This window comes from Dermacentor andersoni, chromosome 10, assembly GCF_023375885.2.
Source record: "Dermacentor andersoni chromosome 10, qqDerAnde1_hic_scaffold, whole genome shotgun sequence".
Lineage (NCBI taxonomy): Eukaryota > Metazoa > Arthropoda > Arachnida > Ixodida > Ixodidae > Dermacentor > Dermacentor andersoni.
Window position 1 is genome coordinate 74,513,227 of NC_092823.1, and position 12,863 is coordinate 74,526,089.

The 12,863-nt window shown below is 43.8% G+C and overlaps 1 protein-coding gene across 2 annotated transcripts in view; it reads right to left on the minus strand.

The window, feature by feature from the left end:
• Positions 1-3,472: 3,472 nt before the first annotated feature.
• Positions 3,473-12,863, minus strand: part of LOC129388325 (uncharacterized) — a 51,890-nt gene continuing 42,499 nt past the window's right edge. For both annotated transcript variants that reach the window (XR_008615300.2, XM_055078468.2), the window contains one exon: positions 3,473-3,643. Coding sequence is in view for 1 of the 2 variants with exons in the window: in XM_055078468.2 (XP_054934443.2) it covers positions 3,513-3,643 (131 nt within the window). In the remaining variant the exon portion in view is untranslated. The remainder of the gene's footprint in view (positions 3,644-12,863) is intronic.

The following is a 12,863-nucleotide window of genomic DNA, read 5'->3' on the forward strand; positions in this document are numbered from 1 at the left end:
ATGCTTCACTCTGTTCCCGACCGACGTCTTGACGCTTTGGCGCGTGCCGAAGCTTGCCATCGCGTGCGAGTGGTTGTGCCTTATGAGGAGCGCCGTGCTCGCCTAATCAGTGCGAGCACGACGATGCGAGCTTGACGATAGATGAGAGCGAAGCCGGGCCGCCGTCTTCTCTGAGTGTTGCGAGGGAGCGGGAGGCTTTGAGCCGTCATCGCCGAGCGGCGTCTGACCACCCCACGGATTTCGCCTGGCGAACTGGTTCAGTGGAGAAGATCCGGATTGCAACAGGCGTGGCCCCGTCGAGATCCATGTAGCGACCGCGTTCGCGCCCTGTCCGTTTGTGTTTCAAGGCTGCGCATGTTCGCGGCGTCTGTTTGCCTGTCTAGCACTTGCGCTTTCCCTGTGGCACAACAGGCGCCGCACCGTCGAATGATGCGTGCCTACCCAAGCCTAATCACAGTCTTATCTAGCTACCGACCTAGACACAGCCCTCACACCTGGCTTAACAATTATTGTATACACAAGTATAATAACTACAGCTAAATCAAATGTTAACCAAGGCTCAACCAGGCTAAATCAAGCTTTTGCTTTGCATACCCAGGATTAGCTGACCTAAGCCCCAGCCAACTTTTCGACTCGCCTCAGCGGGAGAACGCCGTTCAGCGCACTCGGCCATTGTGTACACACTGTACTCGAAGCCTCGCCGCTGAGATACTACATGACAACGCGAGGGTTAAATAGCTAAGCATAGTCCGACGTAGCGTGAGCGCGCACTCACGTTACTTCACGTTGGCGAGAACAACAGCGTCTACAGTTCAACCGATGGTTTGACGCACTGGCGCAGCGAACGTACCCGACGCGGCCAACGCTCTCCGACGCGCGCGGCGTCCATCGACTCTCGCCTGCGCGCCGATAACGTCCCATCATAGAAAAAGGATTTCAACAAGAGGGGATACTCGGTGAAAATTGGCCGCTCGAAATATGTCATGCTAGAATTATTCTCGACGGTTTGTTGGCTTGGGCATCGAAAAAAAAAAAACAGAATTTCAAATGACGTCAACACACATTGTTTTATTTTTTATTCTTTTCCGGTAAAACCAAAAATATCTGCATACTAATTAGGTTATGTTTTGCTTCTTACGTTTCTTGCGTTGCCTAGCGACAGGCCAATGACGCTGCGAGATGCATGCGTCAAGCATGAGACACGCTGGTGAAGGGAGCGAGGCCAGCTGCGCATGAGCGTGGCCTGGTCGGCCGCCCGTCTGCCTGTTTTAACGCGACAGCGTTAAGGAGCTCGTGTCGCAGAAAAGATGGTGTCGTCCCCATCGGCGGCGTTGGCCGGGAGTGAAAATTCGCGGAAGGCAAGTCATAAATAAACACAACCTGCAAGATGGGCTGGGTGGGAATCGAAGCAGTATCTCCGGAGTGTCAGACGGAGACGCTACCACTCAGCCATGAGTTTTCTTTCTTTATTGCACCACTCAGCCATGAGTTCGATGCTTCAAAGCGGGACAAAAGCGCCTCTAGTGAGTACGGTGTTGCCTTAGAAACGTGCCGTAGAAAGTTATGCTGCGGTGTATATCGGTAATTACAAGCATGTAAATTACAGAATACGCAGTTAAAATCAAATTAAATTATGGGGTTTTACGCGCCAAAACCACTTCCTGATTATGAGACACGCCGTAGTGGAGGACTCCGCAAATTTCGACCATCTGGGGATCTTTAACGTGCACCTAATTCTAAGTACATGGGTGTTTTCGCATTTCGCCCCCATCGAAATGTGGCCGCCGTGGCCCGGATTCGATCCTGCGACCTCGTGCTCAGCAGCCCAACACCATAGCCACTGACCAACCACGGCGGGTAAGTGGCAGTTAAACGCATAGCGAAGTAAGTCTCCGCTACATTTATTCTGTGCTTGGCCCACACGCAGGGCCATCTTGCGGCAAACACAGAAGACCCCCTCCTAGCAATGTATGGTGCTGCCTCGACAGGTGGCGCACCACTTGCCCGCTTCTTCCCTTCGGCTCGTTTGTGCGCATTGGGACCGTGAGGGGACCGGTGCGAAGTTGCCCCAATACCCTTGTGTTTAATAAGTTTTCTCGCTCTCTCCCCTTCCAACTTCCAGCAAACAGTCAAACAGGATTTAAAACATATGTAGCGCATGAGGGTGAACTTGCCACACTCTGCGTGCTTTCTTTATATATATATATATATATATATATATATATATATATATATATATATATATATATATATGTATATATGTACGAAGGTTGTGGGTTCGGTTCCCACCTGCGGCAAGTCGTTTTTTCATCCACTTTATTTTCCATTAATTTATCGTTTCTTCATTCCATGTTTTTTAAGAACAAATAATTTCCCCTATGTTGTCCTTGGTGTCAGTGTTTGTTGGCTTCTCATGATATGTCTATATATATATATATATATATATATATATATATATATATATATATATATATATACATGCATATCTACTGCTTCTTTTACAGCACCCCATTTGTGTGGTTATATGGACATCCAGGTTATTATACCTCTTTTAGGACCTTGCCGGAATGCTTGAAGCCTGCTTGACCTCCGCTGCCGGTTGGCCCGGTATTGCCCTATTTCAGGGATCCGTACACGCAGTCCTACCCACATGGCGTGATACGGACTTGAGACGGCCAGTGTAACCCCCCTCCCCATACCACCTGGGAACACATGCGGGGCATCCATACGAGGGTAAACCAGAGCTAAACAGCTTCGCTGTGAAAAGCTCTTCAGCTTCACTGCCAGAAATGATGTCGGCAAGAATAAGAGCTTCCTTGAGAAGTAGGTCCACGGTTAGTCCACAGGAACCTTATAATTATTAGAACAGACCTACGTTCAGTTTGATTATTTTATTGAGACTTCTGACTTTCTTTAGCCGCAAACGCACTTTTAAGGTTTGCCAGATGTACCAGGTACTCAAGTAGTATGGTGCGGTCTTTCCCGAATAGGCCGTATTGGCTCGATAACAAAGAAACTGAAGGAAAAGCCTAATGGCAGAACATGTCCAGTTGAACCTCGATCAAACTATTTGCAATTTGTCATGAGATTTTCTTCATCACCCCGTCAAGCTATCATGTGACCCACATGAAGCAGCACAGTCATTTCGGCTACTTCCGCCCCCACTCCCATCAAAAAAGGAAAATGAAACCTAGCTGTGAAAACCGTCACTGTGGTTGTTCGGGCGCCATATTCCTGAATTTCAGCTGCTTTACGTGCCATGTTTATGAGGCAAGTGGGAATTAATGACACGTGCTGAAAAAAATCACGACATTTCAGAATATCAAAGCTAAGTTTTGCAAGCCTTAGAAATATATCAGCAATACGTTTATGTTAGCAAGACATTCTTACAATGAACAACTGCTCTTGCAGAGACAATAAAATCAAGGTGCAGTAGAATAAGAAATGCAACTTGTCAATGTTGACATAGCACTGCGCAGCTGCTGTCTCGCATTTATTGACACATCATACAGCTACTTACACTCGCGCTTATCAAATGGCACCTCAGTAGGAAAATGACAATAGTTACTCCAAATAAACTCGCAATCATAATTGCTCTTTCCAAGCTGTTCTTCAATGGTCCAGAAATAGCATTCTGTCGTCACTGCAAAGTGAAAGCGTAATTATTAAAATCTCGTAGAGATAAACGTTGAAATGAAAAAGCATAGCTTACTCCTTGTATTTTACCGGTGATCAGAGAAGCAAATGATTCGACAGTTGAGCGAATAATTGGAAATGCAATGGTTTTCATGTGATCCATAAAGACAGCTATTGAAGCAAAACACTATGAACAGCAATAACTTCCTCGTGGGCATACGAGAAGCGGACACTACTGAGAATAAAACAATTATCAACGTCGTAGAGGCTACGGCCAGTGCACTACGGCCATAGTCACAGATCTGCGCAAGGTTAGGCATCTATTGTCTGTTTACTTTCCATGTAGCAGTTTACCAATGAAATGCGCCAACATAACGGGACCTGTCTCACTTACACTATTGTTACACTATTCCGCACATATTATACTATTCCTCACATCCGGCATAGAGAGCGAAGTCAGACGTGACCAATGAACTGAGAAAATGATGCCACTCTCACAGTTTCCAATGTCACACTTTTATTATTTGTGTATGCAGGTGCCCATGGCACTACAAGAGACTGATGACCCGCCGATGATCAGGGTAGGGAGTCTCACATTCTTCATCTACGGACTACGTTTGAGGGACATGCACAAGATTGCCTTCCACCAGACATACTTTGTATACACCTTCATTGCAGCTTCTTTGCGTATATAAACTTCGCGCAATTCATGTAGTGAACTTGCCTCGATTTCTTCCAAGCACCTTCAAAGCTGTGCGAAGCAAGAACATGAATTTACTGGGGCAGTCAATTAAAATCCAAGCATCGTTGAGGTATTGGCAGTGGCAAGAAAGGCACCTACTGCAGCGAGTTTGCTTTTGCGGCAGTTGTTAAATGGGGGAGCACCCATTTTGTAAGCGGGAGTTACTACGAAACCTGTTCCTCCTGCAAATGCACCAATTTTATTAATGGTTCGAACTGTACCACAACCCAACGCTCGGTTGTTTATTTCGGTTTTAATCTCAAAAAGCAGCCCAATAGAGGTTTCTGAAGGTCTGTGTGTGCCTCTTCTCCCATCACAGGTTTGGTAGAATAGCCGAACATCCGCCTCTGTCTGCTGTCGTAAGCGGACAAGTGCTGTTATTGGGTACCAACCAAAGTAGGTCACGAAAGCTCGAAGCCTGGTGCCTGGTAATTAAGGAAGCTTTAAGATGGTTGCCAGCATACCAAATTCAAGGCAACTTGACGATATTGGACTGATTGAGAAACTTTGATGGCAGTCACATCGAGCAGCGGTGACCTAGTCGGGCCCTAAATTACTGATCCCACAGAGTGATATATAAACCCGGCCATCCGCTCTTGTGAGCGCAGCAGTGAGCCACGTAGCGTCTGCAGCTCGGAAACAAACGTGCTGTCAGTTACCTCGGAAACTCGAGCGGTGCCACGCATTGTGGAAATGAATACAATCTGATTGGCGTGAAGATCAGGCAGAAGACAAGGCGCAGTCGGCTCGTGCAGCAAAGCGCTGTCAGAGGCACCTTTTGTCGGCGTGAACAGCATTAGGGCCGCTAAGCAAGCGAGGAACATTACAGGCAAAGTAATGGCCAGCTTCGCGGCAACTTCGAACGACTCTACACCGCTTAGTGGTTCCCTTGGCCACGTTGATTAAGAGCGTGACAGCTCCTTGAAGTGGTGACATTTAATGAAAACTGATTCGGTCACCTCAATCAGCCCCCTCCCCAATTGAACGTGTAAGATGGCTAGCGCGGGGGATAGTGACGGTAGTTACAGTTCGAGCGAGTATAGTATGCTTCTCTCTGTGAGAGAAATATACACAACGAACATTGCAGAAGAAAAGACTTGGAGCTTACATTGAGCTTGTCAGTGTATTGCGTGACAGGTAAGGCAACGCACAATCTGTGAGGGCGTCTAATGGGTCACCAACATGTCTGTGAGCTCCTTCCTGGGCCATGTCAAAAGTTTCCATCAAAGGGAAAAGTGCCCATGTGGGTTGATTCTGTGGAGAGATCCCTAGAAGCTCACCCAGTGTGCGTGTATAGGAAAAGGTTGTTCTCCAACTAATCTGCAATCCCATGGTTTACTTAAACGTTCGATTCACTGTCAAGCAATATGAGGACAATGACGTGACGAAATCAGTCGTTTTCCCACAGCCATATCTGTCGAAATACGAGTATCAAACATGCTTTTTAAATGTCAAGAAAGGGAGACGCGGAAAATATTCGCGGCACGTCTACATCGCTACCAAACATTTAAGAGGAGGCGGCCCGTGAGGACCTCGAGGCCCTCCTCGAGCTGACATAAGTTGAGCAGTTGAAAGGCGCAATACCAAAATAACATCAATGTGTTTGATTGCGAGAGGATGAGGAAATGTTTGAATCGAGAAGAGGAGCAACATCTTTGCACTCTTACGGTGACGCCATGGGCAAATGCAGCGCGCGCGTGTTGATATGAACCATTGAGTGTACGGACAAGAAGGTGGCAAAAAGCAAAGCGCTGACCGTGCATAGTGCATTCGTAAATGTGTAGTCACGGACGAGACAACTATAGTTTGAAGCACTTTACCTGACGAAGCAAAGCAAAACTGGGGAAGCTGTGGGGATTATGCTTTTGAATGCCCTTATGGTCACGAAAATATAGGTAACAAGTACGACCACGGAGAAAGAATAGAAGTGATTTTTGCAGCACACACCTTAAGCGCTCCTTGTTCAAAGCTTTCGAATGTTAAAATAAATTGCAATGACAAAGTGATATGCGTTATCATAGCCACCAGTGCTAGTATCGCATGACTGCGCTAAAGCATGGTTCCGGTGGATTTTAAGGCATCCCACCAAACCAAACATTCGACGTCATCATTCGGGGATGAGGTAGAGGCAAAGGTCGCCGTAAGACCACTTATGTTACGTGGTGCGGCATCTTTCATTGAAGACGTAGATGCCACGCCTTTATAGTCGGCGTTCTTATCAATAAGCGAGTTTGCGACGACTGTCTAATATCGGCAAAGGCACGAAGCCAGCTCCATGAACATACAAGGATTGGAGGAGGAGGCTGGCATGTGGGTGGCATCAATTCGAGCGCTCTCAGAATTAGTCAGTGCCTGTAAGACAGTCAGAAGCTGTCCGTAAATCAGGTAAAACCTGAGATGTCGCATTAGCTGACCGAGACGGAAACTCTAGAAATATATGATAATGTTAAAAGTCAGCAGAACGATGCGCACAGATATCGATAGAAACAGCGTAATGAAGGAAAACTGCAAGCCGCATAGTTTAATACAGAAAGACGGAAGGAAGGCATACCAGTGGCATAACCGAATAGTTAACGTATCTAACAACCAGTCTCTAACATTGTTCACGGACATGCAAATATGCAACCGAAGACATTGGCCGAACGAGGGTGAAAGCGCCTTTAAGTTGCTCAAACAAGAAGTTGGTGATGCTCCTACCCTTGTGACCCGTGATCCTTCAAAGCCAGAATTTCGCTTCAGAGACATTTCTTCTCACGCTGCTGATGCTTGTCTTGCACTTATTTCGGATAACGGCGGAGAGTTCTAACCGCTTTCACCAGTTATTGCTATATACGAAATTAAGCTGGGTATGTCACCGTAGAATTGACATCATTGGCACAATTTATATAATAAATAAGTTTGACAGGTTGTTTTTTGAGGTTACGGTGAGTGTGATCACTGACCGTAACGAGCTTTCTTATCTCACGAGCAGGGTGCATCAGGGCCAGCTAGGCTTCAGCTTTCCAATGGCATGATGTGGCACTCCGCCAGCATAATGAAAGCCACCACATTATAGTGGATTTGTTGTCCATACTATCTAATTTGACTGGCAAAGGATAAACAGTCCAGGCACAATAGCGCACGTTTGATGTCATAGATTTTTGGGTTAAGCGCCAGCTTGAATTAGTTTAATAAACTCCAACCTAAACACACTTGATGTCCGTGTTTTTTTTTTCATTGATAAATGGTGGCTTAACTCACCCGGAGGATTTGTAAGCTCGTTGCTTTACGTGCAAGCACTTTCTCGAGTGACGATTAAGTGCTGCCACGCCAATACTTTTTGATCGTGCAAATCACCTACACTTATCATTGACTGATTATTCTCGAAAGATGATGTAACATCTGAAGCCCATGTTCATTGTGTATTCAGTGTTCTTTCGGCTTCATACCGATAATATGCGCGTACCCCATTACGTGAATTCGTCTCTCTTACAGTATCGCCTCATAGGGACGGACCTGTGACAGAACACTTGACCTGTCAAATCTCGAGGTCAGCTTTAAAGAGTGATGTCACATGAGCCCAAAATCGCAAATTATTTCACTCTCGGAAGTTGCTATATCCCAATTTCAGTTTTGTACACAAGCAGCCATCCTACTAAGTGATGGTTCTTCACTACCGTGCAAAACACGAGGAAACCTCGTATGCTGTAGCCGCGGACTAGAACCACGGGAGTTGCTCTTGTCATTTCTTACAACTTGGCAAAATTTAAATTAGCCCTACGTTTTACCGCAACTTTTGCCCATGATAATATTGAAAAGCCCCACCAGCTAACACCCCTTCATATACGGTTGTTGGATTTGTGTTGATAAAATACCTTCTTTAACATGTCTAAGAGAACACATAACCACTGATCATTACTGGTAAACTCACTAGTAATATGTAGTAAATGACGCTGATAGAATGTTAGGATGCTTACGTCGCTGCTTTTCGAGAGGACCATCAAAGCTCAAACTGATACACTTTAAAATACTTGTTCGTTCTGAGCTTGAATACATATGTGCGATTACTATCTTATTACTGCATTTGAATCTGTGAATCACCGTAGTGTGCGCTGTATCTTATGAATTATTTTTATTTTTATTTTATTTAACCATAGCGCTGGCCAATTCAGTTTCCCAAGCTCGAGGTAAATAACAACAATAAGTTTGAAAAGTGAAGATGCTATATAACAATAAGAACAAACATATACTTCTAATTCAACACTAATCTATCGCAAAACAAGTTAACAGATCGAGGACACATTGCAACTGAAGGCGCACGTGATTGCAAAAAATTCATTCCAGTTCAGTGGGGAAGTCATTTGATTTGGAAGCGGTTAGCGGTAACTTGTGCCATTCTTTCAGTGTACTAGATACAAAAACTTGTTCTTATAGGAACAGTTAAACCTTCCGAATTGCATTCGGAAGGTTTAACTGATTTTTGCAGTAAGAACGTTTATGAAAGAAGTACAGTCGACTTGTTGAGAATGAGAATTGCCTGGGGACCTCCATGGTAAACGTGATTATTATTTCTGTATTTACAGCTCTCACCCACGACTCTTGGGCGCTATAACCTCATCATGTAACCATGCACTTTTCACCTTTCGTCACCACTCCCTTCTCTAACGCCTTCGGGCATTCAATATATTAAAATAAATTAATAAAATATTAATGACCATTGCTTTTTTGCTGCAGCTCTTTATAGACAAATATAGCTCAGTATCCTGTTGTCTGGCCCTTGTGAATGTAGAATCGTGCTGTTCTACATTCTTCGGTCAACAGGCACATTATACCGTGTTATGCTAATTTCTGTGACACACTGTTCCGTAAGGAGTGAGCAAATACACACGTAAGCGGAATTCTGAAACAATTTTTTTTAATTTTATTGTTATGGTTTACTTTTCTATCGGTATTTAAAGACACTGACTTGCGAAGACGACCCTTTTTTAAAGTCTAAGCGTTTTTTTATGCCGTCGCTCAGTTTCTCGGCGTTGGCACCGTTAACAGCGAGAAGGTACTTCGGCTGTGTTGGAAAAAGTGCACGCTCGGTTCCCAGTAACGGCATCAGATGGGGTTGCCCTCTACTTGAAACTAAATCAATGGCTTAGGGGCGCACTTATCTGCAGATCAAAAGCGTCACGAAATGGTGTATTGATTGTCTGAGGCTCAACAGCTCAAGAACAGATCTATCTATCTATCTATCTATCTATCTATCTATCTATCTATCTATCTATCTATCTATCTATCTATATATCTATCTATCTATCTATCTATCTATCTATCTATCTATCTATCTATCTATCTATCTGTCTGTCCGTCCGTCCGTCCGTCCGTCCGTCCGTCCGTCCGTCCGTCCGTCTGTCTGTCTGTCTGTCTGTCTGTCTGTCTGTCTGTCTGTCTGTCTGTCTGTCTGTCTGTCTGTCTGTCTGTCTGTCTGTCTGTCTGTCTGTCTGTCTGTCTGTCTGTCTACTAATATGAAAGCGTCCTTAACAAGTACAACTCACTCACATGAGCAATCGATATGTGTTCCACTAAAATAATCGCGCTAACGGAAGCATGGCTCACTGCGCATGTCTGCAACGCTTTCTTTTTCAATACTCATCGCTTCTCATTCTATCGTTGTGATCGTAGCTCGCAAAGAGGCGGCGGGCTGCTTGTCACAATTTCCAATTATATACCATCATGTACACACGTGCAGACTTATCTAGAATTAGTATGGTCAGCAATAACACTTAATCATCAGAAAGTTGTAATATGGGGTATGCTACCGTGGACCTTCGTCGTCATCTAACTTTAGTAACGAACTTTATGAAGCTGTTAACATCGTTGCAACACGCTTTTTTTCATCACCGCTGTTCCTGCATGACGATTTTACTTTCCCAAACATAACACGGAATACCGACCCCGTTTAATATCCCTACTCTCATCTTAAGCTCGGGACTTTTTCGATTTGTGTTCCGTATTCTCACTCATGCAGATGTGCGCTCACGCAACTAGAATTAGAATCCCTGTTAGAGTCACGCTAACAGTGCGAATAAATTAGATTTAATCCACACTAATCGACCCAACATAGTATCGCCTGTAACGTACCTGCCAGGAATTAGCGACCACTTGCTTGTACAGTTTGATAATAAACTAGACCGTCCGAAAACTTACAAGAAGGAAAACATAATACGAGAATATTACAGAGCAAATTCTCACGTCATAAATAATGGACTATCTTCTTTTATCGGCGCTTTACTTGATAGCTTTGAACATCTTAGTGTATAAACTAATTGGAACATGTGCACAGCTACAGTCACCCATCTAACTGAACAGTAGATTCCTCAATGCACCATTACAACTCACACAAACTCTCCCTGGTACAATGATTACATTAAGCGGTTATGAAATAAAAAGAAGCGCTTCTACCGCATTGCAAACCTTTCATTCACAATTGAACGCTGGGCCTCGTATACTGCGGCTTCTAACGCATATGCGCAAGCGCCCAAACACATCAAAAAGCACTTCTCCCTTCAATGCTTACCGCCAATGTAAAAAGATTTGGCGTGCAATTATTCCTTCGACTGACAACAGCCTTATCTTAACCGACTCTTCCGGTGTTCCGATTCCCTCCGACGTACATGCCACCATGCTAAACCAAACACTTTCAGAAAATTTCACAGCCACATCTAGCGTACATACGCCTAGTACACAGCACTTAAACTATGTCAGCATGCCCTGCATAATTATTGCTCCATCCGGTATCAGCAAGCTTATTGATGGACTATGCCTTCATCCGGCTCCCAGATACGATTGCATTAACTCAAAATTTTTAAAAACACTTCAGATTATTCTTGTATCATACTATCCAAACTTTTCCAGCAATCCCTTGACCATAGTACACTACCTAAGGAGTTGAAAATAGGCAAGGTGAATGATTCCAGTGTTTAAATCCGGCAGCAAAGCATCCCATCATAATTATCGTCCAATCTGTCTCACCAGGACGTGCTGCAAAATGCTCGAACATAATATTTTTACCAACCTGGTTAATTTTCCTGAATTGAACTCATTTTTACGTAAGCACAAAACGCTTCCTAGAAATCTTACTCCTATGAAACTCAATAATTATCGTTCACATATGCACTACACCATATTCTTGACCAATGATAACTCGCCGATTGTATATCCTTAGATTTTTCAAAGCATTCGACAAGGTGTGTCACAAACTATTACTTCACAAAAACCACTTAACATTGACTGTAACCTTTTGAAATGCATTGAGTGTTTTCTTCTCAACCGCTTCAAATTTGTTTGTGCTAACGGCATTAACTCCGATTTTACAGAGGCCGTTTAGGTGTTCCACAGGGTTCCGTCCTTGGACCCCTATTGTTCCTAATTTACATTAATTATCTGCCCTCGCTTATCAACTCCAATATTCATCTGTTCACTGATGATTGCGTCATTTTCAGAGAAACTTCCAATACTAACGATATTGAATTACTTCAGTCAGACTTTACCACTATAGGGAACTGGTGCTAAATATTAACAAATGAAATTCATTCGTGTGTCTAGGAAAACATCTACCTTACCATTGTACTACATGGACAACATGTCATTGGAATCAGTTTCTTCATATACTTATCTTGGTGTTTACATAACATCTAACCTCAGCTGGCCTCTTCATACTGAGAACATAATTAAAAACTCTAATCGTATGCTTGGCTGCCTACGTCGTAACGTTTTCAACGTACCTACTAATTTGAAACTTTTGTTATAAAAAACTTTAATATGACCCGAACTCGAATACGCGACTCCGGTTTGGAAACCTGCCCATGAAAACCTAATAACTGACCTCGAGATGGTTGAAAATAACTCTGTACATTTTATTCCTGCTAAGGACAACCGCAAAGCGAGTATACCTAACATGAAATCTAATCTTTGCCTCCCATCGCTGGCATCTCGCAGAAAAGTGCCTCGTACGGCCTTCTTTCACAAGTTGTACCATACTCTAAGAGATCACATCATCCCCCCATCCAAATTATTTATCCTGTAGCATCAATCATCAGTAAAAATTCGCCATTTTGTAATGCAACACTAAAACGTTCTCACATTCATTCCTGTCGCGAACCTCACGTGACTGGAACCATTTTCCCGCTGATGTTGCAGACCTTACTAATTATGAATAGTTCCGTGAAGTCTCGGCTAATATTTGAAGTTGAAGTTGAAGTTGAAGTTGAAGTTTATTTACATCGCCAAAAAATCAACGATGCGGGTAGGCCCGGGCAGAAAGTGAACACAATCACTTGAGGGACGTCCGAGCCCCCTTGTACAAGGCATACAGCGAAAACGTAAAGTGTAAAAGTCATAGTAACACTCTGGCTATTTAACAAGGGCAAAAATATCTCGTATATACATGAGTTTGTGGACAAAGCATAAACAGAAAAAACACAGCATAATAGTAAGAAAAAAACACCACAGACATGCA